The 27,247-nt window shown below is 44.1% G+C and overlaps 1 protein-coding gene and 1 long non-coding RNA gene across 7 annotated transcripts in view; one reads left to right on the top strand and one right to left on the bottom strand.

Moving 5' to 3' along the window:
- Window positions 1–1,726: 1,726 nt before the first annotated feature.
- On the bottom strand, window positions 1,727–25,344 carry LOC309841675. 2 transcript variants are annotated; one of them, XR_014299244.1, is made up of 3 exons: window positions 24,787–25,070; window positions 11,566–13,462; window positions 1,727–3,931 (listed from the first exon to the last, which is right to left on the bottom strand). It is a non-coding gene; the product is annotated as an uncharacterized lncRNA (long non-coding RNA). The 2 variants fall into 2 exon arrangements; XR_014299243.1 differs by lacking the exon at window positions 11,566–13,462 and having other exon boundaries at window positions 24,787–25,344.
- Window positions 24,013–27,247, top strand: part of SLC22A15 (solute carrier family 22 member 15) — a 79,702-nt gene continuing 76,467 nt past the window's right edge. For 4 of the 5 annotated variants that reach the window (XR_014299241.1, XR_014299242.1, XM_082684956.1 and 1 more), the window contains exon 1: window positions 24,013–24,418. Coding sequence is in view for 2 of the 5 variants with exons in the window: in XM_082684956.1 (XP_082541082.1) it covers window positions 24,332–24,418 (87 nt within the window). In the remaining 3 variants the exon portion in view is untranslated. The remainder of the gene's footprint in view (window positions 24,419–27,247) is intronic. The other variant, XM_082684955.1, reaches the window with a different exon arrangement.

The following is a 27,247-nucleotide window of genomic DNA, read 5'->3' as shown; positions in this document are numbered from 1 at the left end:
CTAAATTGCTTCTGGTCACCTGGTTAGTAAAGGGGGACTGAGCTTTGAGTCCAGGCAGGGTAGCTGCAGAGCCTGTGCTCATAACCACTACCATAAAGAGTCTACAAAGAGGAGTGGAACTGTACGGCAAAGGCTTGATTATGGAGGGCAGTGGAAACTAAAACAGGTGAGGCTAGAGTGTCCCCTTACGTGACAAAGTTTATTCTCTAAACCAGCTGCCAATATATGGTGCCATTTCGGCCATGGTGAGGATAAACCTATCTGGGAATCAGGAAGGTAGGAGCAGGAATTATGCCTCCCTACCACTTGTAAAATTCTGCTTATGCTCCCCATAACTTAGGGCCCCACTGATGTAGAGAATTATAAATCCAAAGAAGGAACAGCCCTGGGAGAGAAAGCAGTAGTCCCACTGAATCAGAAGCTGAGACTGTCACCTGGCCATTTTAGGCTCCTCATGCCAATGGTCAACAGGCAAAAAAAAAAAAAAAAAAAAAGAGCTCTGCTGAAGGTCAGTGTGCTTGAGCCCAACTATTTAAGGGGAATATGTCAGGGTTCATCTGGTTCTAAACAGCAACGACAGCGGTACACTTAAAAATGATTTAAATCACGACAACCTAAGTCATGGGAAGGCTGGTGGGAGGCCTCTAAGGGTGGATTCAGCCAGTCAGCAATGTCATCCGAGAGCCAGGCTCTCTCCAGCCTGCCACTCCTCCCCCCTCAGCTGATTGACAGCGTTCCCCCCCCCCCCCACCCCGCATGGCATCAAGATGGCTGCCACCCAGCCTGCAAGGAGGAAGTGAGGGAAGCCAAGCACCAGACACCAGGAGGCAGAACACAAGGGATTTTCAGGGCAGTGAAAATACGCTGTACGATCCCGCAATGGTGGATACATCTCATCCTATGTTTGTCCAAAACCGTGGAATGTGCAACCCCAAGAGTGAGCCTCAGGGTAAACTAGGGACTCTGGGTGATAATGGTGTGTCCAGTGCAACAAATGCACCCCTCTGGTGGGGGGTGTTGATAACGGGGAGCTGTGCAGGTGTGCAGGTACGGGGTTGACGGGGAATCCTTGTACCTTCCTCTCAATTTTTCTGTAAACTTGTAACTGTTCTGAAAAAGACAAAGTCTTGAAAAACAAGTACAACCCCAAACCACGGAATAGAGAACGTATTTTGCAGCTGGTCCTCGCAGTTTTTAGGCCAGCAGGACTTTGTGGCTGCATCAAGTTCCGGTGCTGGTGGAGTGCTGGCCCAGGTACCCCCACTGACTGTGCAGGTGGTCCCTTGGGCTGTGGCTCTCCCTTCCCCCCTCCATTCATCCCCAGTCATGACCTAATTCCCCAGCTTTCCCAGTGAGTCAGTGAGCTCCCAGTACCTCTGTGGGGTACCTTCTTTCTGCTTCTACCTGCAAGAACTGCTTTCTGTTGTTTGTAGCTAAGGTGTCTGACGGATACGCTGGCTATTTAATCAGTAGGTTGAAAATGAAGAGAGGTTTTCTCTTTTGGTTGTCGTTCTTTTTGGTGTTCTCAAGGGTTTTAAAAGATGGCCAGAGAATAAATATGCTTTACCGAAGTATAGACCCTTCAGACTTTCCCAAGTCTCTATTGTCATGGCCCCTCCACAGTCAAGTTCAGGCTTGCCAACTGAACTTGCCTCAGGAGGGGGTATAGCTGCTGACAAACACCATTTACTGAGTATTGAATCTGAGCCAGGTACTACAAAAAGTACTTTAGTACATAAAATACTTTACTTGTTGGGCGCCTGGGTAACTCAGTCATTAAGCCTCTGCCTTCAGCTCAGGTTATGATCCCAGGGTCCTGGGATCGAGCCCCGCATCGGGTCCCTGCTCAGTGGGGAGCCTGCTTCTCTGCCTGTCCTGGCTTATGTGCATTCTCTCTCTCTAACTTACTCTCTTTATCTCTCAAATAAATAAAATCTTTTTTAAAGTACTTGTAAAAGGGGTGCCTGGGTGGGTCAGTGGGTTAAAGCCTCTGCCTTCAGCTCAGGTCATGATCCCAGGGTCCTGGGATCAAGCCCCGCATCGGGCTCTCTGCTCAGCGGGGAGCCTGGTTCCTCCTCTCTCTCTGCCTGCCTCTCTGCCTACTTGTGATCTCTGTCTGTCAAATAAAAAATAAAAAGATCTTTAAAAAAATCAAATCAGACTTTAAAAGAAAAAAAAAGTACTTGTAAAAAAGTACTTCTTAAGGAAAGAACTCCTAACAGCCCCATGAAGAAGACTGTACTGTGCTACCTATGTTTGCAGATAAGAAAGCTTGTTTGGAGACTGGTCACACTTGGTACACGTGGCAAATGACCCAGGTCTGCCTTAGGGAAAAGGCCCTGGGCTCTCTTCTGTGTAGCAGATCATTATTTTCATCTCTTTATGTTCTCAGAGGGTAAAACAACAGATGTCCCCCTACCCATCTTCATAAGACTGCTCAGCCATAATACCAAAAGCATCTATCTTGGAGTCCATCCAAAGGATTTTGTTCTGGAAGGACCATAAAGACACTGATCACCATTTAATGCAGAAGGAGGTCAGTGACATGGACACTGAAGTTACCGTGAAAGTGTGGCTGCAGGCAGTGCGCTCATTTTAACTGGCTTCCCCGCCTGTCCTGTACTGCTTTATGGGGCGTGTCCACCCACACGCTCTTTAAGAGGAACTTCCCACCACCATCCATCCTTGCAGCCCAGGCAGACACATTTAATACTAATTGCCACTGCTGATGGGTGATGGACAACTGGCCTAAAGGCCACCAATTTTGAGACAGACTAGCCTGTGGCTTATACAGCCTGTCCGGAAAGGATGGGCATCTCAGAGAGCTCTCCTAGGAATTAGGAACGGGAAGCGGGAAGAGGGAGTAAGTGAGCAGTGGAGCTGAAGTGAAGGGTGCTGGATGCCAAACAGATTAGAAAATCCATACAAAAGCTGATGTTATGAGGAGGTAAAGTCTATGCCCTGGGAAATAAAGGGCAGGGAAGTTGGTTGGCAGAGAGAAGATGACTGAGCAGATAGGCAGAGCCATGCACAGAAGCTCTGAGAGAGGACAGGGAAGGGGAGAGAAGCTGGAAAGCAGAGATAACAAAAGAGAGACCTGGCCCCCGGCTTCTGGAATCTTCCGCATCTCCCAGGAAACTCTGGTGGGGATCCCATGATCCTGTTCAAAACTCTCATTCTATCTACTTTTTAAAAAGGAAGCATACAAACTAATTTTTCTTTCCTCATTTTGGTTTTACTCCATTCTTCTTCCTGTGACTTGCCTCATGGTTCCAAAGGCCGGAACCTGGAGAGAAGCGAAATGGAAGCAAGCCATGGGGATTCTCAACAGAACTCAAAGCAGACTCGGAAGGGAAGAGCCTGATGATGTGGGCTGAGACCCGGGCTTTGATAACTCCTCTGCTCCCCTCTGGGGATTAAGGTAGAACTGAGAGCATTTTTCATTCTATAAATTCTAAAAGCAGAAGCAAAATGGAATTCTTTCTTTCTCTTTCCATTTCACGACTATCAACTCAACACACAGGTCATTTCCTTATAAAAGGTATTTTTCTGATTCAGTATTACCTGCTGTACTCAGACTAAGGTGGTCCAGACACGCACCCCAGATCTGCAAAACCAGGCAGGCGGTGGGTGAGGAAAGGCATAGTGTCCATTTCCTAGATTTGTTACCTCAAAGACTAACATGTTCCTCTTTCACATGAACTTGCTTCAGACCAGAGGCGTCAGCTAACAAAGACTGGGGGCCTCTCTTGCTCTCTGAGCCCGCAATACTGATACCCTCCCTGGAACAGCTCAGGAGTTGATGGAGACACAGAGGGTGGTGCCATCTCGGGTTGTGGGGCTTCCAAAGCTTCTTTGCCGGTCCACAGAGACGGGTCTCCTGGCTCCTCTCTGTTTCTATTCCCTCTTATAGGCTGTTGTGTTCCTTTGCCTGCGAGAACACAGACTATGAGTTAGCAAAGAGGGGAAATTGGTGCAGCACTTAAATCTCCGGACTCTGGACTTCTCACATTAAAGTCTTGCCTATGCCACTTAGAAATAGATCTCTCTGAACCTCAGTCTCTTCATCTGGAAGATGTGGACATTAGTTTCTGCTGTAAGAGAGAGTTCATATTTGAAAAGGGTCTGAATGGTGCCTATTACATAGTACACCATACATTCTATGCATAGTGTACATAGTACACCACAGAAGCGCTTGTTAAGTCAATCAACAAACCTGCTCCACGGAAAGGAGACTCCTCCCCAAGCAGAATAGCCAGGCTGGTAGAAACAGAGCTTGGCTTCAAAAGAACTGAATTGTATCACTTCTCGGCCTTTTGGCTAAGATCAAGCAAAAAGAACTGGATTGTGTTTCTTATTATCAAGTGATTTTTTTTTTTTTTTTCCGGGAAGGAAATTTCCATTTGCTAATTAATCTTCACTAGGCCAGTGAATATTCTAAAGTAAGACAGTGTTTCAAATGATAGGTAACTTGTTTTTAGAAAAAAGGAAATTAAATACAGAAACACACCATTTAGGTTGAGGTTAATTAATTGGCTATTTAGAGCATGGAAATCAGAGATGCCGCCAAAGAATGGAGGACTTGAGGGAGTTGTGCCAGAAGACCTGGGCTGAATCCCAGCTCTGCAACCTTTCAGGGGACCCTTGGCAAGCCTCTTCCCTCCCTGAGCTTCAGTGTCTGCAAATTGGGACAATTTGACCCAACTCACAGGGTGGTCCCGAGAATGAACTAAGAAATGCAGCACTGGGCAGGCCACAGTGTATGGCACTTACCGACTTCAGTGTTTGGCTCAGGACCTGTGACTTCTTTAGACGCTCTCCTACCAAGCTGGGCCATCTCATTCCCTAGCCACAACCAACTCATGAAGGGGCCAGCTCATGAAGACCTCAGGGGAGGAAACACGCCGGCAAGTGATAAATGAGACAAGGCCAAAACATACAGTCAATACACAAAGAAGGAGAAGACGGAACATTTTATAAAAATAAGAAAACAATTCCAAAGGGGAATAGTCAGTCTGGTTTTTAGTGTAGACAAAAATAGCTTTCCAGACTGAAGTCACCTCTGAGGGACTCACTGCCACACAGCCCACTGGGATGATTGACAGTCACATTGTCTCAAGCCTGCCGGTATGCACAAAGATACATAAAGGGTATCTCTGGAAGATCCTGTGAGGGCTGAATGTGACCTGCGCCACAGGGCAGAGGGAGCTGGAGGAGGCAATCGCCGTATTGTCTTGGGTTATTTGAAAATGAACCTCGAGAAGACTAGGAAAGAGGCTGCTTGGAGTCCCAGCACCTCACCACAGGACCATAAGAATTTGAAAGGCCTAAGAGGATATGCTTTCCCTAATTAGGTAGGAGAAGAATCACTCGGAGCCTAGTTAAGTTGTCCTCCTATCTGCTAGACGGAAAACTGCTTCCCCTTGAAGAAGAAATGAAGTCCCACAGAAAAGACAAGCTGGAAAGCGGGGGAATTGATCAGACCACAAGGCAGGGCTCTGGGAGAGAGACACAGTCCAGAAGGCAGGCAGCCCCTTATCGTCAGCTGCTGGAGCCAGATGCCTGAGTTGAAACCTAGCCCTGACTCTTACTGTTTGCATGACCTCTGGCTTGATCCCACTCAACCTCTTTTGTGTACTATAAACACTTATAACATTGTTGTCAAGATAATTGTGTTAAGACACAGGAGGCACTTAAAAGACTGCCCGGGACACTGCCACCATTTGGGCAATGTTAGCTGTTGTCAAATACATCCCTCCCCTACTGTTTACTTTCCTGTGCTTCTAGAAAGAGGTGATTGGGTTGCCTCAACTCCACTTAACCAAAAACCATGTTGTGATGAACATGGTTTCAAACTTTCACTCAATATGCACTTACTGCTGAGCAGTATTTTTTCTCAGTCATAGGCAAGAGTTTCCCAGAGGCGTATACCCAGGAATTGGTTGCTTACCTGAATGTTGACCCTTGCACACATGAGGGCTTTTGTTTCCTCATTGTTATGTCAGCAGACCTTGCCGTACTTTTTCACCTCTCCATAAAGTGAGATTAAGCGTGTCTTCATCTATTTGTTAGCTATCCCAATGTCCTCTTCTGAGAATTGTCTAGACATACATTTTGCCCATTTTTCTGTTGGGTTTCCTGTTTTTGTTGTTGTTGTTGACTGGAAGTTGTTTCTGATCTTTTTTAGGTATGGTGGACATTGGAAATATCTTCTCCCAATTTATCACCTTTTAATTACCTTTGCTTAGATTTTCTTTATTGAACAGAAATCCTGTGATGTATTGAAGGCAACAAACTCAACTCAACTCTTGGCTATACTGACTTAGGCCTCCATCTCTAGGGACTGTCAGAAAAAAAGCAGCATACCTATTTCTGGACATAAATACTATTTATCTCTGTCTTGACTGTGTTTTTACATACAATGACCAGCATTCAACCAAAAATTATAAGACATATGAATATCAAGGGTAATAACATTTTCAGGACAAAGCAACCAAAGATCCTGACTCAGAGATGATCCAGATGGTCCAATGATCAGGCAAGGAGCCTAAAGAACTACAATTATTACCCTTAAGGATGTAATGGGAAAGGAGGACAAGAAGCAGGAGGGAATTTCAGCAGAGATAGAAACTATGATAAAGCGTCAAAAGTCACATTCTATCTTTATTCTTATGTTTATTTTTTTTCCCTCCTCTCTCCATATTTTTATTTGTTTTGTTTCTCTCAATGTTTTGACAGTGTGGCCAATTTGTCAACATCTCTCTCTCTTCGTTGGCTGAGAGATGAAACAAGGTTTACCCTCTTGTCAGGGATCAGAATCCTTCTCCCATGCCTCAGCTGTGATCTTTAAGCTCTGAGAAAAGTGGTTTCAGCGAAAATATCAAGAAATCGACCCAGAGCTTAAATGGAGGACCTATATGATTTTATGAAAAGTGTTCATTTTTTCTGTTGTTCCAGTGGAATATCTTATTCTCTAATAAGGCCACAACAAGGAACATTGTACATTTAGCATACTATTACTAATAGACAGTCAGATTAGAAGAACAAAACAATATAAAAGCACCTCATCAGTCAATGATTATTTGTCCTATAATTAGGTCCATTTTTTTCTCTTAGTAATATCAAAGTCAGACACTATTAATGTCCACAGCCACGTGGACATATTATGTGAACATAAATATAAAACATAGAAACATAAATGTGAAATATTCAGATTTGGATCAGATATTTTAATGTTAACTGAGATTTCATTCTATTGCAATTTTTATATAGCTATATTTCCATTCATTCATTTGCTGGTGGTTTATATCCTACATTAACTCTTTTTATATTCTAACTACAAGGTAGGAATTCTTTGAGCCTAAAGAAAGGTTGCCAGAGGAAATGGAGGGTTGGACACATTGGCCAGTTCTGCTCCATTTTGTTTCATCACCAGAAATCAAGAAAATTGGATCCTTGGAGACAGGACACTGAGACACCTCCCCCTAGGCCACTTATCCATCAGGCACGGAAGGCACGGTGCACGGAAGGCACGGTGCCATTAGCCTCTGAGGTTTTTGAGGACTTTCAGAAATGTTTGAGATCTGAAAAAATATATATATCTCTAATACCAAGAGAAACTTACATGTTTGATATGCTATAGGATGGGGGTAATGGGGCTCCACAGGAAAAGTGCTTAGACCATTCATGAGTCCCAAGGCAGCTTTGAACCTGCATAGGAATGATCTTCCATCTACCTTGTTGTTGTCTGCTTTGTTCTTTTTCTTGTTGGTTGAGAGCATTGGCTGATAGAGTACAGTGGAGGATAATAGAGAATTCAAATGTTAATGCTGAAAACTGCAGTGAAGACCTTATAGCAAGAGTTTCAAACTGTGCTTCAGATGCAAAGGGATGGTTGAGGCAGGGGGCTCTGGTCCACCTGCTCCTTTTGTACCCCCATCTCCTTCCATTCCCTGTTCTTCCTGCCATTAGAGTAGCTTCCCTTAGATATATTTAATGTATTGACATTCTCTGTAGAGTTTCCAAAACAGAGTTTTGGGTGCCTAAGTGGCTCAGTTGGTTGGTTAAGCGTCTGACTGTTGACTTCAGCTCAGGTCTTGACCTCAGGATTGTGATCAAGCCCCACGCTGGGCCCCACCTAGGGTGTGGAACCTACTAAAAAAGGAAAAAAAGAAAGATTTCTGGAAACAGAATTCACTGCTTAGTATGAAAAAAGCACTGATCTGACTTCATTATTTCACTGATGAGTGCCCTGAGGCTCAGAGAATTACCCAGGATCTCCCAACCAGCTCTTAACGCCAGGTTTCCTGATTCCCAATTCAAGACTATTTCTTTAGGCAGAGAAAGTTTGTTCCAGAGCCTGACCTGTTTCAAAAAGGTGTAACTGCTGCCTTGGGAGGAATGTTGGTTTTGCTAGAGTCCTGGTGAGGTAGTTCTGTCACCCTCCCAGCACCCATGTGCTGTCTTTCAGGGCCTAGATCACATTCTGGACATTTTGTCTCTTTTTCAGTGCATGGCTTATTCTCCAGCTTCTACCCCTTAGGAGAAAATTCGCATTTCCCCATTGAAGAAAATAAAAACCAAGACTAACAGCTAACAAGAAATCCAATAAGCAAAAATACAGCAAAACCAGAATGTATAAAAAAGAGTCAAGAAGTGCATCTAGGGGTGCCTGGGTGGGTCAGTGGGTTAAAGCCTCTGCCTTCAGCTCAGGTCATGATCCCAGGATCCTGGGATCAAGCCCCGCATTGGGTTCTCTGCTCAGCAGGGAGCCTGCTTCCTCCTCTCTCTCTGCCTGTCTCTCTGCCTACTTGTGATCTCTGTCTGTCAAATAAATAAATAAGATCTTAAAAAAAAAAAAAAAAAGGAATGCATCTAACGGTGAAGTGTCACTACTGACCAAGTACAGTTTTCTTAGTCACCCCAAAAGGCCAACACTATAGCTGCTAGCTACACGTGGCTTACCAAACCCTCAAAATGTGGCTGGACCAAACTGACATACACTGGAGGTAAAAATAACACACCAGAATCACGATTTACTATTAAAACATTTTTAAAGATTGTACAAATCCCTCAATAATTATTTTATTGATTCATGTTGAAATAATGTCTTGGCTATATTTGATTAAACTATCATTGTATTTAATTTCATTTGTTCTTTTTGCCCCCTTTTTTTTTAAAAAAAAGATTTTATTTATTTATTAGAGAGAGAGCACAAGCACAAGCACAAGCACAAGCGGGGAGGAGAACCAGGCTCTCTGCCAAGCAAAAGCCAGATGCGGGGCTCGATCTCAGAACCCGGGGATCATGACCTGAGCTACAGGCAGATGCTTAACCAATGGAGCCACCCAGGCATCCCTGTTTTTGCTTTTTTTTAAATGTGGTTACAGGAGAAATTTAAATTCTGTATTTGAGTACACCACTTAGGTCATATTCCTGTCGCAGGGCACTGCACTGAATGTTACAAACACCTGTCTGTTGCAACCAGGACGAGAAGAATGGGGTTCCTTCTAGAAGCGGCTTCCTTGCTGCTGGCCTGAGACTAGGGTCTCCTTCAAAGAGCAGCTGCAGGCTTCCTGACTCAGGCTGTCTCGAATTATGTGCCTTTGGGGAGTGATCATTTAAGTTAAGGATGATTTGCCTTTTACCTGGGGATATGTAGTTTAGCAGGTTTTCAGGAGTTGGAGAAAATGGCCTGGAGCGACAACTCATTTCAGTTGATTTTCAAGCACCAGTTTAGTCAAGTCAACATAGAAAAGCACAAGATCGGGGCGCCTGGGTGGCTCAGAGGGTTAAGGCCTCTGCCTTCGGCTCAGGTCATGATCTCAGGGTCCTGAGATCGAGCCCCGCATCGGGCTCTCTGCTCAGCAGGGAGCCTGCTTCCCTTCCTCTCTGCCTGCCTCTCCATCTACTTGTGATCTCTGTCTGTCAAGTAAATAAATAAAATCTTAAAAAAAAAAAAGCACAAGATCCTCAGCAGTGAATTTTTCCCTCACCTAGGAGGAAGGGGGGTACTGGGTCTGCTAAGTTCGGAAACATGAAAACGTGTTGCTCAGCACTTTGCCGACCAGAAATCTCTGGGTATTTTTTTTTTTTTCTGACATCTCTAGAACAGATCTTTAATCAGACAAATATTTATTTAAGTTTACTTTCACTTGCCTTTCCAAAGAGATTCCTGATGCAAAACAAGACTGTTGTGTTGTTGGTTTATGAAATATTTGCTCTTGCTTATAAAAATAAAGTTTTGGTCAATAAGAAAGGCACTGAGAGGCACTACCACTTAGAACCAAAGTTTGAGAGGCGCTACCACTTAGAACCAAAGTTTGTTCAGCATTGAAAATCGCTGGAGCTCTGAAGAATAAAACAAGTATAAAGAACCTGTTGAGTTCTAAAAATAAACCCTGGGGTGCCTGGGTGGCTCAGTGGGTTAAGCCTTTGTCTTCAGCTCATGTCATGATCTCAAGGTCCTGAGATCTAGCCCCACATCAGGCTCTCTGCTCAGCGAGGAGCCTGCTCCCCACCCCACACCCACCCGCCTGCTTCTCTGCTTACTTGTGATCTCTCTCTGTCAAATAAATAAATAAAATCTTTGACAAAAGAAATCTAAAAATAAACCCCACACCAAGTGAATAGAGCACCTGCTTTTTAACCCACTGAGCCACCGAGGTGTCCCTAGAGCACCTGCTTTTTAATAGATGTCGTAGGCTAGAAATTCAAATTTGAGATGGACCTGCGGTAGGCTAAATTAAGGATCTTGAGAGAGAAAGATTATCCGTGGTGTAGGAAGAGGATCCCGGGTTATCCAGGTAGACCCTAAATATAACCACACATGTCCTTGCAAGAGGGAGGCTGATGGAGACTTGGCCACAGAAGGGAAGGCAGTGTGAACAGGAAGCAGAGACTGGACAGGTGTATCACAAACCAAGTCGGTGGCAGCCCCTGGGAGTCTGGGAAGGGGCTGGGAACAGATTCTCCCCTGGAGCCTCCCAGAAGGAGACTGCTGACACCTGGAGTTTAGCCCCATTAGACTCTCCCAGACTTTCCGGCCTCTAGGACTGGAAGAGAGTAAATTGCCGTGGTTATTCAGCCACTACCTGGGTGGCAGTTTGCTATTTGTTACATGCAGCAATGGGAAACTAAAATAGGACTCCAGTGACTTCACAAAATTAACCAGGGCTGAATAATTTTTCCCTTCATTCACATTCGTTTTTGCAGGCTTAAAGCACGGAAAATAGAAATCTCGAAGGGAAAGGTCTCGGGAGAGCCTTAGCTAAATGCTCCAAACGGCATTTGCTCCCTCAGCTTTCCTGTCACCCCCATTCTCCAGCTCCGGGTTCTCCAGCCCCTGCCCTCCGCCTCCCAGTACCTTCCACCCCTAGTTCCAGGGAACCCCCGAGGTACAACTTCGGGGTTACTTTTACGTCTGACTTGCCAAACCTCCGCAGTTTAACAAAAGCATCCCGATTCTCCTTGTGAAGCTCTGTATGGTATGAGAGTTAATAGCCGTCTAACTGTCAGCTTGTGGTGTATTATACACATCAGTTTTTTCATTCAACAAATACTTACTGAGTATTTGCCCAAATACTATGCCGGAGGACCTGGGCTAGATCCTGGCAGGACGTAGGAAGCAAGGTCCACGTGCTCCCCCGCCTTCACTCACAGCGTAGTAGAGAACACGAGTTGAAGGAAGTAAATATACAAATGCGTAAAATCACCACCTGGAGTCCAACGCCCCTGCGGAGACAGAGCGCTGAGGGGACTGCGCACAGCGACAGGGGCCAGCAGAGCCGGACAGAAACCGCACTGGTGCTGTCAAGGAGCTCACTTCCTGACAAGCAAGGTGGGGGAGAAGGGAGCACCCTGCAGAGGGCACTCGAGGACCTGGGTATGGCGAGAACTTAGTGGGTTTCCGGAACAGAAAACCCCTGTGGGCTGAGCACCCTGGGAGGGGAGGCAGGTTAGAGAAGCAGGTGGACAAGCACCTAGGGATTCAGAGGTAATAGTAGAAGGTCACCTGCCTTTCCTCCTAGCGAACAGCAGCCTGGAAGTGTCAGGGGCTCAGACGTGTCTCCCTAAGCAATATGTCAAGAGTTCAAGCTTTTCCAGGATAGACAGGCTGCTTTAAATTTATCAGAATATGCTCTAGGCCAGCACCTGAACACTTTGTTAATGCGTTGGTGCGAATTCGCTTTCTGGACTCCTTTCCTTCACCCAGCATTTCTTGCAATCCTTTTTGTGCCAGACTGCTCCATTTGGGGCATAGCAAGTGCCCTGGGAATGGAGGGTAAAAGACCCTGGCCCTGCCCTCATGGAGAACAGTGAGGGTCAAGCACAATGAGGTAAAGGGGCAGGGAGCAAATGTGAGTGGCTCGAGGAGCCCCCAGACTGACTGGGGCGAAGGAAGAAGCGGGGAGGAGTGGCCTTGGAGCCAGGAACTGAAGGATCGAGTATATGTGCAGGGGACCCAGGAGGCACATTCCAGGCAGAGGGAGGCCTGTAAATTAGCATCCCAGAGGAGCCAGGAGTGGTCCAGTGCAGGAGAATGAAGGCGAGGTGCCCCAGCGGTAACTGGCAAGACAGTGCAGGGCCTCAAAGACCCCGGTAAATGGATAAGGACTTCATTCTAAAAATGAAGAAAAGCTATTGGGGTTCTAGGCAGAAGAGTGATAGGATCAGGTTTGCATACCAAAAAGATCACTCCTATTTTGGTGTGGAAAGTTGAGATTGGAGGAAAGCAAGAATTTAGGTGAGAGAATACTAAGGAGGTGATTACTGGTGTTCAGGTAAGGGATGACCGTGGCTTGGTTGAGGATGGTGGCAATGAAGATTGCCTGACTGCAGAGCCTACTTCCTCTTTGCATTTACGCTTGTTCACAATGTAGGGCAAACAGCAAGTCTTTATCAGTGACGTTGTTCCTGTACTGGGTATGATTTTTATTCCTTTGCAAAGAAGGAGAATATTATTTGGCATATATGTGAAGTTCATTTCATCGTCAAGCTCCCATTCTTCTTGAAGTTAGAAATCTGATTTCAGTCAATTTGAGGGTCTTCCCACCTCCTTGGTATTGATCTGAATTTGGGGAGGAATGTATGCTGTGATCTTGCACAAGGCGAGTGTAGGGTGTAGGGGGAACAATCTGGTCTCCTTGATCCTGTCATACTGGGAAGCCCTTGGTCCTGTTTGACCCATGGTCAGAGGTTCACCCAGCCTTCTGCTGCACCCTCTTGGTCCCATCTTGAAAACTCCTCGGGTCCCCTCTTCCCTATACCATGTCTAATCTGTTCTCCACGGATATAGAAAATGTTCTGCTTCTTCCCAAACCATCTGGCTGTGGACAACACTCTGAGATTGTTTCAATCCTGCCATATTAACACTGCTGTGTCTCCCTTCTGCTCTAGAACCACTCTTGGTGTGCAGGCCAGCAGATTCTTGTGGGGTCCTGGAGACAGATTCAGCAGATATCTAGAAGGGAAAAAAATGATTGTATTTGGTATTCATATACATCAAGGGCAAGGCTATAAGGATGACTCAGGTGGTTTTTTGTTTGTTTGTTTATTTGTTTGTTTTGCATGAGAAACAAGGTAATGCCTTTTCACAAGTGAGAATGTTGGAAGAGAAGCAGGTATGGGGCAGTGGTCTAGAATCATGAGGTCACTATAGTACGTGATGTGTTTGAAATGTCCCAAAAGAGATACTGAAGGTGAGGTTGGTAATGGGGAGTCTGAAGGGTGGAAGAAGTCAAGAATTGAGAACACACACCTGCACACACACACACATACACACACACACACACACGCACACACACACACGCACACAATTTTTTTCCCCTGTAAGCTAAATGGGAGTGGAGACCATGGGGCAGCCTGAGACCCTCCAGAGAAAGAGAGAATGTAGAGTGAAATGGGAAGGGGGCTTCAGGGAAACACTGAGGAATATTGAAAGATTAGGTAGAAAGAGTGCCAGCAAAACTGCTGCTGGTAAGAGCAGAACAAGTAAGGTACAGAAACAAAGTCCCAAGAAAAGAGTGTTTGAAGAAGGTGGGAGTGGCTAAGAGCGTTCAGTGCCATTACCAAGAGATCAAGACAGAAACAGAAAAGTCTCCTTTGGATGTCAGAGTTATTGGCGTTCCCATAAAGAGCAATTCCAGGATATAGAAAAGGCAAAAGCCCAAATGGTGTGAAGCGACTACAATGAACACCTGGGGTAGGACCAGACACTTCAGAGGAGACATGCTTTTGTTGGAGGACTAAATTAGCCCTGCGGTAAAGGCTACTCCAAAGCCGCTCCAACAAAGCTTAAGAAAAAGCTTCAAAAGGTCAAGCTGATGCACAAATAGATTAACTGCCTGCCAGAATAAAACCTAATATGCTTTAACTAAGACAAACTCCAGGGCTCAATGACCAAAATTCACAATTTCCAGCATTCGATAGAAAAAAATATATACGAGAAGCAGGAATTTAGGACCTACAATCTGGAGAAAAATCAGTCAAGACAAACACACCCACCGAGGAAGAGATAACAGAATTGGCAGATTGGCAAAAAGGACTTCAAAAGTTATTACAAATACGCCCTTGTATTTAAAGGAAAGCATACATATAATGAGAAGTGGAAGCTGTAAAAAATGAAAATATAAGCAATCCCATCAAGATTTGTTTTTCAGTTAACCTCTGGATCCCACACCGCCCTCCCAACAGCTACAACTAGCCAGACAGCTTCTTTGGAGGAAAGATATTGTTTCATGTAAGTTTCTCCTTTTGTTTCCCTGTATGGAAGAATTTTCAAGTGGTCTTGGGAAACATATCATATATAATCCGGAAGGAATAAAGTGACCTTGCAGGTGCTGGGAAACCGGGAGGTGGGTACAACTGCCATAGAGTTCTAGTGCAGTCTGGCCCAGAAAGGACATTGTTTGCAGCAAATACAGGACTTCCGGGTCTCTGAGCACAGAGCAGCTGGCTAGGGCGGAGGGCCGAGCACGTTGCTTGCGTCTCAGGTGCACCTGCCTTGTGGTTCATATGAACCTGAGGTCTAACAGTCCTGAGCCTATTACAGCAGACCTGTCTCTCATTTTCTTAAAGATTTATTTATTTATTTGAGAGAGGGGAAGAGAAACAGACTGCTGAACATGGAGCCCGACACACGGCTCAGGACCCTGAGAACATGCCCTGAGTCGAAAATCAGGAGTCCTTTTCTTTTTCTTTCTTTCTTTCTTTCTTTCTTTCTTTTTTTGAAGATTTTATTTATTTATTTGACAGAGATCACAAGTAGGTGGAGAGGCAGACAGAGAGAGAAGGTAGCAGGCTCCCTGCTGAGCAGAGAGCCCAATGTGGGACTCAAACCCAGGGCCCTGGGATCATGACCTGAGCCGAAGGCAGAGGTTTTAACCCACTGAGCCACCCAGACGCCCCCAGGAGTCTTTTTCTTAACCGACTGAGCCACCCAGGTGCCTCCAGAGTTCTCTTTAATTGCTGGCTATATTCTTTTCTTTTTATGTTTCCCCTCCTTTTAACCATCCTTTGGGAGCTTTAAGGGTATTTTTTAAGGTACCCTTAAAATTAAAAAGGAACTATTAGTGAAAAGGAAAGCATTAGCATTGTAGAGCTCATTTGAAATATTTGTGAGTCTTCAGCATGGCTGTGCTGATTCTAGGTCAAATCAGGCAATCTATGGTCAAAGGAGAAGGGTCGAATCTTCTCGCTTACCTCTGCATCCCCATCAAGATGGTATAGGTCTCCCAGAAAGATATTCATCCCATAAACACTGCACTCAAGGCTGAATTTTCAAATGTGAAGTCTCTCGTATCATCAGCCTTTTTAAGTGTGTTTCTAGGGTGGAGAATGCATGGGCCCCACAAGACTTTGGTTCATAGATCACTCAGTTCTCAAAACACGACTACCAAGTGTCAGCTTGAAAATTGTTTGGACATATTTTTGTTTAGAATCTTTAACTCAAAGCTCATTTATTTCTGCACTGCCCCATGCCAGTAAGGGAACTAGAGATCGTGTTTTTAGCTATTCCCTGAATGAAGGAAAATAGAAACGTGGGTCTCAGTTGAGTGCACCAAGCTGTCATGCTTGTCTCTGGTGCCAGCTGGTCACCTGCTGGCAGGGCCAGAAGAGAGCCCCAGCACGACATCCATCCTTGCCTTCTGCATCCAGCTTCCAATAGGACATCTCCATCAGAATGCCTACTCCCTGTGCAAGCCACACCACAGAAGAGGAAACTTCTCTGCTTAAGTGGTTGTCTGGTTATCGGCTTGTATTTTAATATCCCACAAAGTAAAAACCAAATGAACTCTGGAAATATCTTTCCATTGTACATTGTTTGAAGGGACACCCATCTCCTTGCAACCGAGCACATTTTAATCTCACAGATACACAGCTGGGAAAAAGCAGGGATAAAAATAAAGACATAGACTTCAAAGGACTCAGGAATCTTTATTCAAGTATCTCTCATTGCTTGGGTTGTTTTATTTTATGCCATAGCCATTGCACTCCTAAAATCCCACCTTCTTTCACCTATCTTACTTCTTCCTTTGACCCTCCATGTATGGGCATGGGAGGAAGATGGAGAGGAAAGGAAGGCTGGTCACCAGGACACTGTCATGACAAGGACACATCATTAGCAACACAGCCAATTAACAGACAGACTGAGAAGGCATCACTGACCACTGGGACCGAAGATCGTCATCTCCCGGCAACAACCCAAAGAACCAGTTGCTGTTTTGTCTGCAGAAGGTGCTTGGACAGTGCACCAAAGAGACAAAATAGCCTTTCATGGATTGGTAGAGGACTTAAGGAGGTGTGAATCGGAATCAGCTATATGCTAGACATTCACAGCCCAACAGGAAATATGCCTGATGGTGCAGCATCTCTGTGGCCCAGTTTTCCCAGGTCAAAAGCAGAATGGCTGTTGAGTGAGGAGTAATACAAAAAGGAAAGCTGTAACACGATTCCATTCTTCGGCTGCAAACACAACAGAGGAGAACTCATTCTGTGTGTGTTTGTGATTGCAGTCACGTTGCTGAGTTATTACACACGCCCAACTCAAGTCTCCGGCTTGGGAGACAGGCAGGTCCTGTTCAGCCCCCAACCTCAACATCACTGTGGATCCGGGCGCATATTTACTGTTTACAAAGGAATCAGAGCTCAGATGTGTTCCAAAGATAACATTGTGCTATATTCATATTTCCACGCAAGAAAAAACTGCTCAGAGATGGGGCCTGTAACCAGAGAGCAGCCTCCGGTAGTTTTAAAAAACAAAAAAGCCCAAACTTTTGAGAATTGGGGTTTTCATGTACCTTTCTACCAAGCATGTGACTTTCTCGACCTTCCTTAATCATTCTGAACATATTATCTAATGTCCAATAGCCTTAAATTCATGATTTCTATCATGTTGCAGTTGGACTAGGTGATTTTTAAAAAAAAATTGTATTCAAAATACGTGTGTGAGTGCGCCCTCTCCTGCATCCTCCTTTTCCTGAGAAAAACCATTCACTTGCATTAGATTTGCGGGAGACACGTGACTAAAAAAAAAAGGTGACAGAAGCGTCTCAGCCCTGGTAAGAGCGGAAAATGAAGCCGAGAATATTCAAAATCTTGCGCTGGAAAACACAACTGACAGAAGGATTTGACTGGTTCTGTTCGGCTGTCCATAAGACACTCTTCTCACACAAATGAGGATGATCAAGAGGAGTTTATATTGTTGAAAATGCATTATGATCTTTTGGCTCAGATAGCTGTATGCCAGTAAACGAGGGATTCAGGGATTCCTTTGGTTCTAAAGATCAGGCAGATTCTTTTGTGAATTTGTGCATTATTGTAACTTTCTACTGAGTGACTTTCATTACTGGAGATGACGTTTGGTTACATTCTTCTTAAGGCAGATAAATACAGGGACTGAAGAAGATTGACTGGATTGCAAAGTGCTTTATGATTTACTTTATCCACATTGTAACGTTTGGATTTGGGGTTGGTTTCATGATCAGATAGTAGAGCCAGCATGCAATTTACATAGTTGCCATTTCCTCCTCCACCACCCCAGCCATCCAGAATTGCAGCCAAGAAGGAAGTCTTCCCTGGAATGCAAGTGCCCAGGCAGAGGGAGAGGGAGAGGCGCTGCTGGCTTAATGCCGTATTCCTCACACCCAGAACATCCCCCAGGACAGAGGAGTTGCTCAGCAAGTGTTTGTCGAATGAATCTAATACTTACATTTTTGGAATGCTTTAGGATTGGCAAGCTCTCCTATCTAAGATTGAGTAGATCACACTTGATTCTCTGACATCTACTTTGGTTGACTATTTTCTGAAAGCAACGTCAGTTGTTGGTTTTAACTGGAAGAACCAGTTGTGGTTAAAATTCTCCATGTGCAGGTTATCATCAGCTTTGAGCAACACTCAACAGCTAAGGTGGTGAACACAGCTCCAAGAACATCCAGATTTTAATCTGGGGCAACATGGAAGCACTTGTCCTTGTACAGGCTAAATGTTCACCCATCCTACTGCGTTGTAGTCCCAGTTAATTGACCCCATGAGTAAAGGAAATTCATCGTTTCGGGCTGTATTCCCTTGTTGGGTGACTCCCATGTAAGAAATAGTAGCAGCAGCCCCAGGAACAACAACATGAACATTTTCATTCAAGCTGAGCACTCAGGAATGAGTTTGTTGAATTAAATGAATGTCCTATTATCTTAGCTCAGTGCCTCTTGGGACAGCATGTAAAATTGGACTCAGCAAGCAAAACACTCTACTGTCTAACTTCACACACAATTAATGGCTGATTTCTCTCATACTTCATGTCCCTCTACCAACCTCTTGAATTTTAGACCTAACTCTACTTATCCTCATTTGCTTTTGTTTTTAATTTAAATTCAATTAGCCAACATATAGTACCTCATTAATTTCAGATGTGGAGTTCAATAATTCGTCAGTTGCATAGAACCTCAAGTGCTCATCACATCACATGCTCTCTTTAATGCCGGTCCTCTTTTCCTGTATTGCTAAGGTTTAAGACATGGGAATGGCCAATTTCTCTCCACTAATTTAGATTTATTTTAGTATATACTTGTCTATACTAGTAGACAATGGTTCTGAATGATAGTTGTTGGTTTGGGGGGCTGGTTGATGGAGACACGTTCATCTCCCTGCCAATTCCATCTGCTTTTTGCTTCTCCTCCCTCAGTCTTCTTGCTCCTTCCTCCCAGGAGGGAGGCTTCCTTGTGATCTGGTTATTCCCATCATATTTGTGGTGTTTATATCAACTTAAGGTTGACAGAGGTATCTGAACTTCGGTTATCTTTATGAAGGTATGTTGCCGTGAAGAACTAACAATGAAAGGTTATCACAGCATGAAGGTTTATGCAGAAGGGAAAATATTCTTTAGATTTTTAAGGAAGATAATAATTTTTGGTATATTTAGGCGGATCTACGACACTGATTTCCCAGGACTTGAAACAACACTTGACATGCATGAAGTCTTATCTTGCACACCAAATTTCAATAGCCCTCCAGCCCACCAAATTACCAATAGAGCAGAAGACATGATACAGTGGGTAGGTGTGGAACTTTTAGAATAATTTAGAAAGATTATAAAGATTGAGTCTTTTTGCCTCAATGCTTCATATAATTTACCAGATAAAGTTTACGGCTTTTCTCCTCAAATCCCCCAAAGTGTTTATTTGCAGACACCCTATTTTAAACATTATTTTAATTTTTTATTATTAAAAAAACCCCCACAATGCTCATCATTCCTGATAAAGATTCAGGTACTACAAGATTGTAGTAGGAAAGGGCTTAAGAAAAATGAGAAAAGAATAGTCAGATGGGGAAAATACACTCTCAAAATGGAACTCTTTGCTGAGAGCCACAGATGCAATACCTTGAGCCTCAGGAGAGCTTTAATTAGTCCAGCTCTTTCTTCAGCGCATGCTCAGAAGCTTTGGTGCTGACTGTAAATTAGGGCAAGGAAATCCAGCAGGGGTCTGGGTGGGTTAAGGGGGAAGGGCAGAATCTTAAAGGGGCAACGACCATTTAAAAGAGCAACGTCAGTCGGAGCCACCATTCCTGTCCTAGGCCCTGCAACCCACCACTACCAATCTACTCCAACCTCTGTGTTCCCTACCTCAGTTAAGAGTACCTCCATCTCCCGAGTCTTCAAGGTCAGAAACACAGGAGTCGCTTCTGAGTTCTCTCTCTTTTGCCTGTGCAAAATGCAGTCACTATCAATTTTTGAAATTTTACTTTAAATTTGACCTCACTTCTCCATCTTTATTATTACTGTTCTGGTTTAAACCCTCAGGTCCTCATTTGGTTCTTGCCTGGGCCATTAGAGCAGTGTTTCAACTGGTGTTACATGCTTTTAACACTGCTGTCAAGTCATCTTTAAAAATCATACCACTGTAGCTTAAAACACTTCAGTGGCTCCCTATCACCTGTAAGAGAAAGTTCAAGCTCCTTAGCACTGCATACTTGGCCTCTATCAAATCTTATTTCTCCATCAGATCTTATTTCTGACAATCTGCAGATTATACTTTCTGTTCTCACACTTCCCAACTGCTTTTAGCATATATGTCCATATACATCTAATATAAGATGAATTATAATATAAACTTTTAAGAAGATAAACTAAACTTACCCAATTTCTACTTAACAATTTAAGTTAGCTGTATATCATATGAGTATTAATTTATAATTTTTCATTCCCCATACATCATAATGTCAAAGAAAAATTTTCAAAAGTTAAACTGTGACTCTCTTACCAATAGAGAATGAACCCATGTCAAATATTTTATTTCAATTGATGAAAGAACCAGTACTCTGGAAAAGCTGGTGCTAAGAACACCTTTGAGGCACTGGTAATTTGAGGCACTGGTAATTTCTAGAAAAAAAATAAGTATGTTAAAATGGGATTTCTAGATTTGTACAAAACTAGTGAATGTTTTATAGGGTAATTAAATAATAGGTTGTCTTTTCTGTTGAACATAATCTTTACATCTCTACCAAACAAAAATTTACATAGAACTGCAGAGTATCTGGACTCTAATTTGTAGTAACCACAGGTAACCACAGGTAGTAATAACCTGTGTAGTAACCACAGGTAAATTCTCTTAGAGTATTAAATAACCATGTGGTTGGCCTGTTAAATGATGCTTCATTACTACATTAGAAGCACACATAGTCGTCTTCTTACTTTCTTATTATTTCCAAGTGCAGGCTAATTTTTCTTAAGAATAGAAATTTTTTAATAAAACACTTCCAAATTTTCTCCATCAATGGTTTAGTACCACAACAGTAACTTCTTGAGTCACCTAACAAAGTTTTCCAGAATATAACATCTTTATGTCCTCCTATGCTTTCTCAGATAAAGCTTTCTTGGAATTGTTGGGGAGAAAACATTTTCCTTTAACCATTCTAGGTTCTTTGGCTGGTCTAATAACATAAGGTAGATTAACAGGAAAAAAACATTTAATTTTTTTCATACAGGGAATATGAACATGATATCCAAGGACAAGCTGGGCTTTTGGGGCTTATATGCTATCCTGAACTAAAGAATGGGATAGGGGCCTGGGACTTCAAAGGGGTGAAGGGTAATTCATAGGACAGTAAGAAGAGCAAATGTTTGGTGATTAGATGTTTATCCTACCATACAAATAAGTCTTTCAGATTAAAAAGTTATCCTTTAGTAATCATTCTCTTTCTGGGATAGGCCTCCAATCTAGATTCTTTTAGGTAGTTTAAAAGAGAGGAAAATTTTTCTTGAGTCTGCTGTGCCTCTACTGCCTTCTGCTAAAAAGAGTGAACATGCGGAAGTGAAATATTTGGGGCAGACTTGTTCTGCATCCTTTCAGAATCTTTTGTAGGTTCCTTTCAGTTTGAAAAGAGAATAGAGGTAATTTTAAATAACGATGAACATTGTAGAAGAGTGTACGGTCATGTAGATGTTAAAAATATAGGTGTAACTACCAAAATAATAATAATGATGATGATGATGGTGCAATCATCATGATGATGATGGTGTAGGTCCCCAAATAGCAAAAAGAGAGAAGGGCAGGGTGAAAATGGCTTTTGGACTCCAACAGATTGCTAAGAAGGGGGAAAAATAAGATGATGGGAAACAGAAAACAGAAAATGAAATGGTAGAAATAATTCCACATATATCACTCACAATAAGTATAAATGGATTTTACTCACATGTTAAAAGACAAAGACTATCAAATTGGATGGACAAAAAGACCCTCCTTCCATAAACATGCCTAGACCATAATGAACAAAAAAGGATGAAAATAAAAATTACAAGAAAAATAATACCAAAAACCCTTGGATGCAGCAATATTAACATTAGACAAAATAAAAATCAAGACAAAAAGCATTAAAAAAGAGCTATTTTATCATGATAAAAGGAACGATTCAACTGGTACCTTTATGAACCCACAGAAATAAAAAGATCTTGATAAAAACTCAAAAATGATAAACACTTCAGAAGATTTTGACACATTTATTAAAAATTGATATATCCAGTGGTAATACACATTATTTGAATACTACCAATGAGCTTGATCTAAGTTATAGAGAACCTTACACCCAAACACATGGAGAATATTTTCAACACACTCAGTCCATTTTTTCTAAAATGACTGCATATTTGGTCACAAGAAACCTCAAACAATTTGCAAGATTTAATATCATCTCTGTTCAAAAAGCATTTAAATAATTAAATTAGTAATCAACAATAAAAGGATTGTTTAAAAATAGCAATAACATTTACTTGGAAACAAAAAAAAAAAAAAGAGAAAGAAAGAAAGGGAGCGGGGAAGGGAGGGAGGGAAAGAGACAGAGAAAGAAAGAAACTTAACAAATAGTTCACTGGTTTAAAGCGGACAGTGCATGGAATGGAATATTCCAAACTAAAAGCAACAAAACCACATGACAACACTTGTAGATCAGAATAAAGAGAAATGCATAACCTGAAATACAATTATTCTTAAAAAAGTAAAAATAAAAGCAAATAAGCTAAACTTTCAAGTCATGTAGCTAATAAAGGAATTGTACAGTAACAAATGTAAGGAGGAAAAGAATTCACATAATCCACAAAATAGAAAACAAATACAAGAAGAAAAACCGCAAAATAAAAATTGGGACTTTTTTTTTTTTAAAGATAAACCTGTAGCATGACTGATAAGAGTGAAAAATAAACAATAAACGGTGTTAACAATGAAAAATAGGGCATAGAGCCAGAGCACGATTTTATAAAACCTTAAGAGAACAAACTGAACAAGTTTATTATAGAACAGGAATAATAACTGATAAAGTAGAAACATTTTTAGAAAAAAAAAACTAATTTAAAGAAAGAAAGCCATAAAAATTTATGTAGTATCTCCTTCTATCTACCTCTGTAATGAATGGGATCGCCCTGCAAAACTAGCCAATCCGGATGGCTTAAAGGAGAGCTTTATCAAACACTTCCACCTGGTTACAGGAAACCACTGTAAGCTTCCTGCCGAATATAGACGAGGACAGTAGGAAGAAAAGAAAACCGTAGGCCTATCTCACTCTCTTAGATGTGAAAGCCTAAATAAAACATTAGTTGGTGACCTCTTCAGTCCACATTGTGTTGGGGGTCATGGCTCCGACTAGGGAATTGTAGGCAGCTGTTAAAACCAAGCTCAGGGGGTGCGGGAATGAGGGGAATGAGGGGACGGTCACTCTGCCCGGCCTCGCCAATGCTGCTGATCCTTCAAACACCTTGGCATCCATCACCTCCTGTCCCACACCTTCACCTTCGCTCTTTTGTCCTTCCTTTTTCCCTGCCGCCTATTTCTGTTTGCAAATGAATCTCGCAGCTTTGCAAGAATTTGTTTACCGGTGACCTCTACAAAGCTAGCACAGAGTAGGACTGCAAAGAAAGCCTGACCAGTACTCTTCCCTGACGGCTCCAGAACGCCCCTAAACCCCCCGATTTGGGCAACAGGACAAACAATTCAGGGCCGCCCTCAGGTCGCCCAGTTATTGCGCCCCCGCCCCAAGAGGGCTCGGGTGCCAGCTGGCGCTGTTTCCGTGTTTCTCCATCCACGAGGATGCCTCACCGCGAGCCCACTTCCTTTTCCCTCGCCCCGAGAGCGGCGCGCACAGCCAGCCCCCTTGGACCCAGGACCCCACCAGAAAGCCCCGCGGCCCGGTACAGCTGGGGCCGCGCCCCGCCCGCACAGACGCGCCGCCCCGCCCCGCCCCGCCCGCACGCTCCCGCCCCCGCCCCCGCCCCCTTCCCGCTCTGACCCCGCTCCCGCTGCCGCTCTGCTCAGCGGGGCCGAGCCGGGGCTGCCGAGCCAGGCCAGCCATGGAGGTGGAAGAGGCGTTCCAGGCGGTGGGGGAGATGGGCATCTACCAGATGTACTTGTGCTTCCTGCTGGCCGTGCTGCTGCAGGTGAGTCCCCCGCCGCTCCCCGCCTCCAGTACCCGGCTTCCCCGCCTCCCGCGGACCATCCTCCCCGCCCCCCCGCCGCGTCCCCGCAAACCCGGAGGGGCCGCGAGTCCCACTCCGCCCCGCGCGTGGGTCGGCCTGGGCCGCAGCCCGCCAAGGTCGCCGGCGGGCCTGGCCAGCGGTGCCCGCCCAAGCCTCAGAGCCTGCCCCCTCGGGCGGTTCCGCCAGGCCCACCCATCCCGCCACCTCGAGTGGGAGAAGGCAGGGGAGAGAGAGGAGGGGGTGTACTTCAGCCCTTGAGCTGGGGAAGAGATGATGTCTCCGCGGTCACCTGGACTACACCGGGAATGCGCGAGGGAGTTGTTTCTCACCTGTGGCTACGTCACCTTGGAATCTGGAGCACGGAGAGAGCGCTGATCTCAGGCTCGAGAAGGTCCGGTCTAGAGCGGCCTCCTGAAGGTCTGGGTATCTGGATTCGAGGGGGCTTCCCGGCCGGACGGTTTCCGTGCAGAGGCTTGCTTCCTCTCCGCTTTAAGTTCTGCTGGGTCATTCTGCCCAGAGGCCAACCTCCGACGGAGACTTTTCTAAGTTGAAAAATGCCATTTTACACCGTTCTTCATTGTACCGAAGTCTTGGACTGCTTTCCCACCCAGCCTAAAAATACGGGTTTCCTATGCTCAAGGTCACTATAGATACACTTTGCCAGGCAAGAGTTACTCCTCCTTTGCCCGTCTAAATGGCTCATTTAACATCAATTACTGCTCCCAATATTCTAAAAGCAGTTCATTCACAAATTCTTTATTACCATCTGCTGTGAGTCAGTCATTGCACTACTCCTTTAGTCAACACATATTTAGTGAGTGCCTACCTACTATGTGCTTAGCAGCGACTACAGTGATGGACGCATGGAACCCCCTTGCCTTCTAGGCGCTGAGGGAGGTGGACAGGTAAATAAGTTCAATGACCCTGTGATGATAATTATCCTAGGGAAAGTACCAGGAAGTCCTGAGTCTAACCACCACTCCGCCAGCCAGTTGCTTAAACCTGGCAGAAGGCAGTGCTCAACAGGCAGATGGGGGTGGGGGGGAAGGTACAGATTATCTTTCTGATTCTGTTTCCTGTTAAAATGTTTGCAAGTTTAGTTGATTCTATCACTAGCCAGAAGAGCTGTTCCAATGATGGACAGATAGATGGTATATGTCCTTTTACTAGCAAAGCAAGTTCTCAGTTCACAAATATACAATATTCTGAAGTTCCTTTAAGTTCATTCTTTCAGCTTTAAAAGTAATTTTCCTGCAGGAGAAAAACTATTTTCCTAAATCATAAAAGAATATTTAATACCTAGAAAATAGAATTGTATCAGTGATGCCTGTTGTTCATTTATAGTACTTTTTCTTTGAGAAAATCCTTATTCTTTCCTCTTCTAACTGAGAATTCCCGGCACAGGACTCCTTTTCCAAACAGTGCCATCCCTGCCCCTATCCCTACACTCTGACTGCTGTCATTATCTTCTTACAGGCCTACAGAAATTAAGTTTACCTTGAGGGTGTGCAGCACTAAAAAGGCTACTGATCTGGGCTCAGGACCCATTATTTCCCTCACTTACTTTTCTTTATGGCTGAACCAGTTGGTTGGAGTGTTTACCAAAGAACTCGAAACCTGAAAACATGACTGTTCACTGATGCCTGCCTGACATGTGGTCAGTATTTACCATCAAAGAACCAGGTCTTGAGAGTGGTGGGAATGAGTGGCTTTATCTTTACGTGTGAGCTGGAAGGTGCCCTGTCGTTTTCTGTCCCAACAGAGTAGGTGCGTCACTCCAGGCAGAAGTGAATCCTTCCCAGCAGTACCTGTTTCTGAGGACTTAACCACCCTTTAAGATATGTAATCCACATGGTCCTGGGGTCACCTAGAGCTATCCTGGATGTGAGAGTGAATGATCACCAAAGATCTCTCTACCAAGTCTGTTGTTAGAGATGGTTTTGGTGAGGGTTGGCCTGTGGAGTGGGAGTCTGGGAGCCCCATTACACAGTTGTACCATGATGCTTTCACCGTCTTGTGGAGGTTGCTTCTTCCAACAGAGAAAAAAATTAAGAAGCCCTTTCCAGAGTAGGCTTCGATGGGAGGTTGGTGTTTGCTTTAAAACCCCAAAACCCTGGGGTGGGTGCCTGATTGGCTCAGTTGGTGGAACGTTGATCTTGGCGTTGTGCGTCCGAGCCCCATGTTGGGTGTCAAGGACTTAAAAAAATAAAGTCTTAAAAAAAATAAAAAATAAAACCCAAAACCCTGGTCTCCTGTTGCCCAAGGAACGTAGAGACCACCTGTGCAGCAGCCCTGCCCGGGAGAGGGAGCCCTGCCCGAGAGCGCTGCATGTTGTGAATCGGACTGCCAGACAGAGAGTCTCTGCTACAGCAGGAGCCTTTCCTGCATCTGTGGTTTGGTAATGACCATCCCCAGCTGAGAAACACAGAACCAGAGGGCCAGAGATGGCAAGTTTATATCCCCTTGAGTTTTCTTCCCTCTGGGGCCATTAGTATTATTTTTAGTGGTTTAACTCCCTTTCCTTCGAACATACCCCCAAGTGCAAACTAAAAGGACAAAACCACATTACAAAGCCGACTCTTAAAGATCTTTAGGTTAGCTGTTTTCTTGGATTATTGATAACATCATGTGGCCCATCAAAAGTTACATCAATATCCAGTTTCCTTTAGCTAGGAGACTCATCTTCTCACTCTTTGCAAACCACAATCTTTGGAATCTCTGTAATGGTCAACTTTCAGATATGAAAAGAACAGAGGCAGATTTTGTAGATTTCTCTTCATATGATAAGAT

The sequence above is a fragment of the Mustela nivalis genome (genome assembly GCF_964662115.1).
Source record: "Mustela nivalis genome assembly, chromosome: 10".
Lineage (NCBI taxonomy): Eukaryota > Metazoa > Chordata > Mammalia > Carnivora > Mustelidae > Mustela > Mustela nivalis.
The sequence above is the reverse complement of the archived record's forward strand: the minus strand, read 5'-3'. Positions and strand labels throughout refer to the sequence as shown.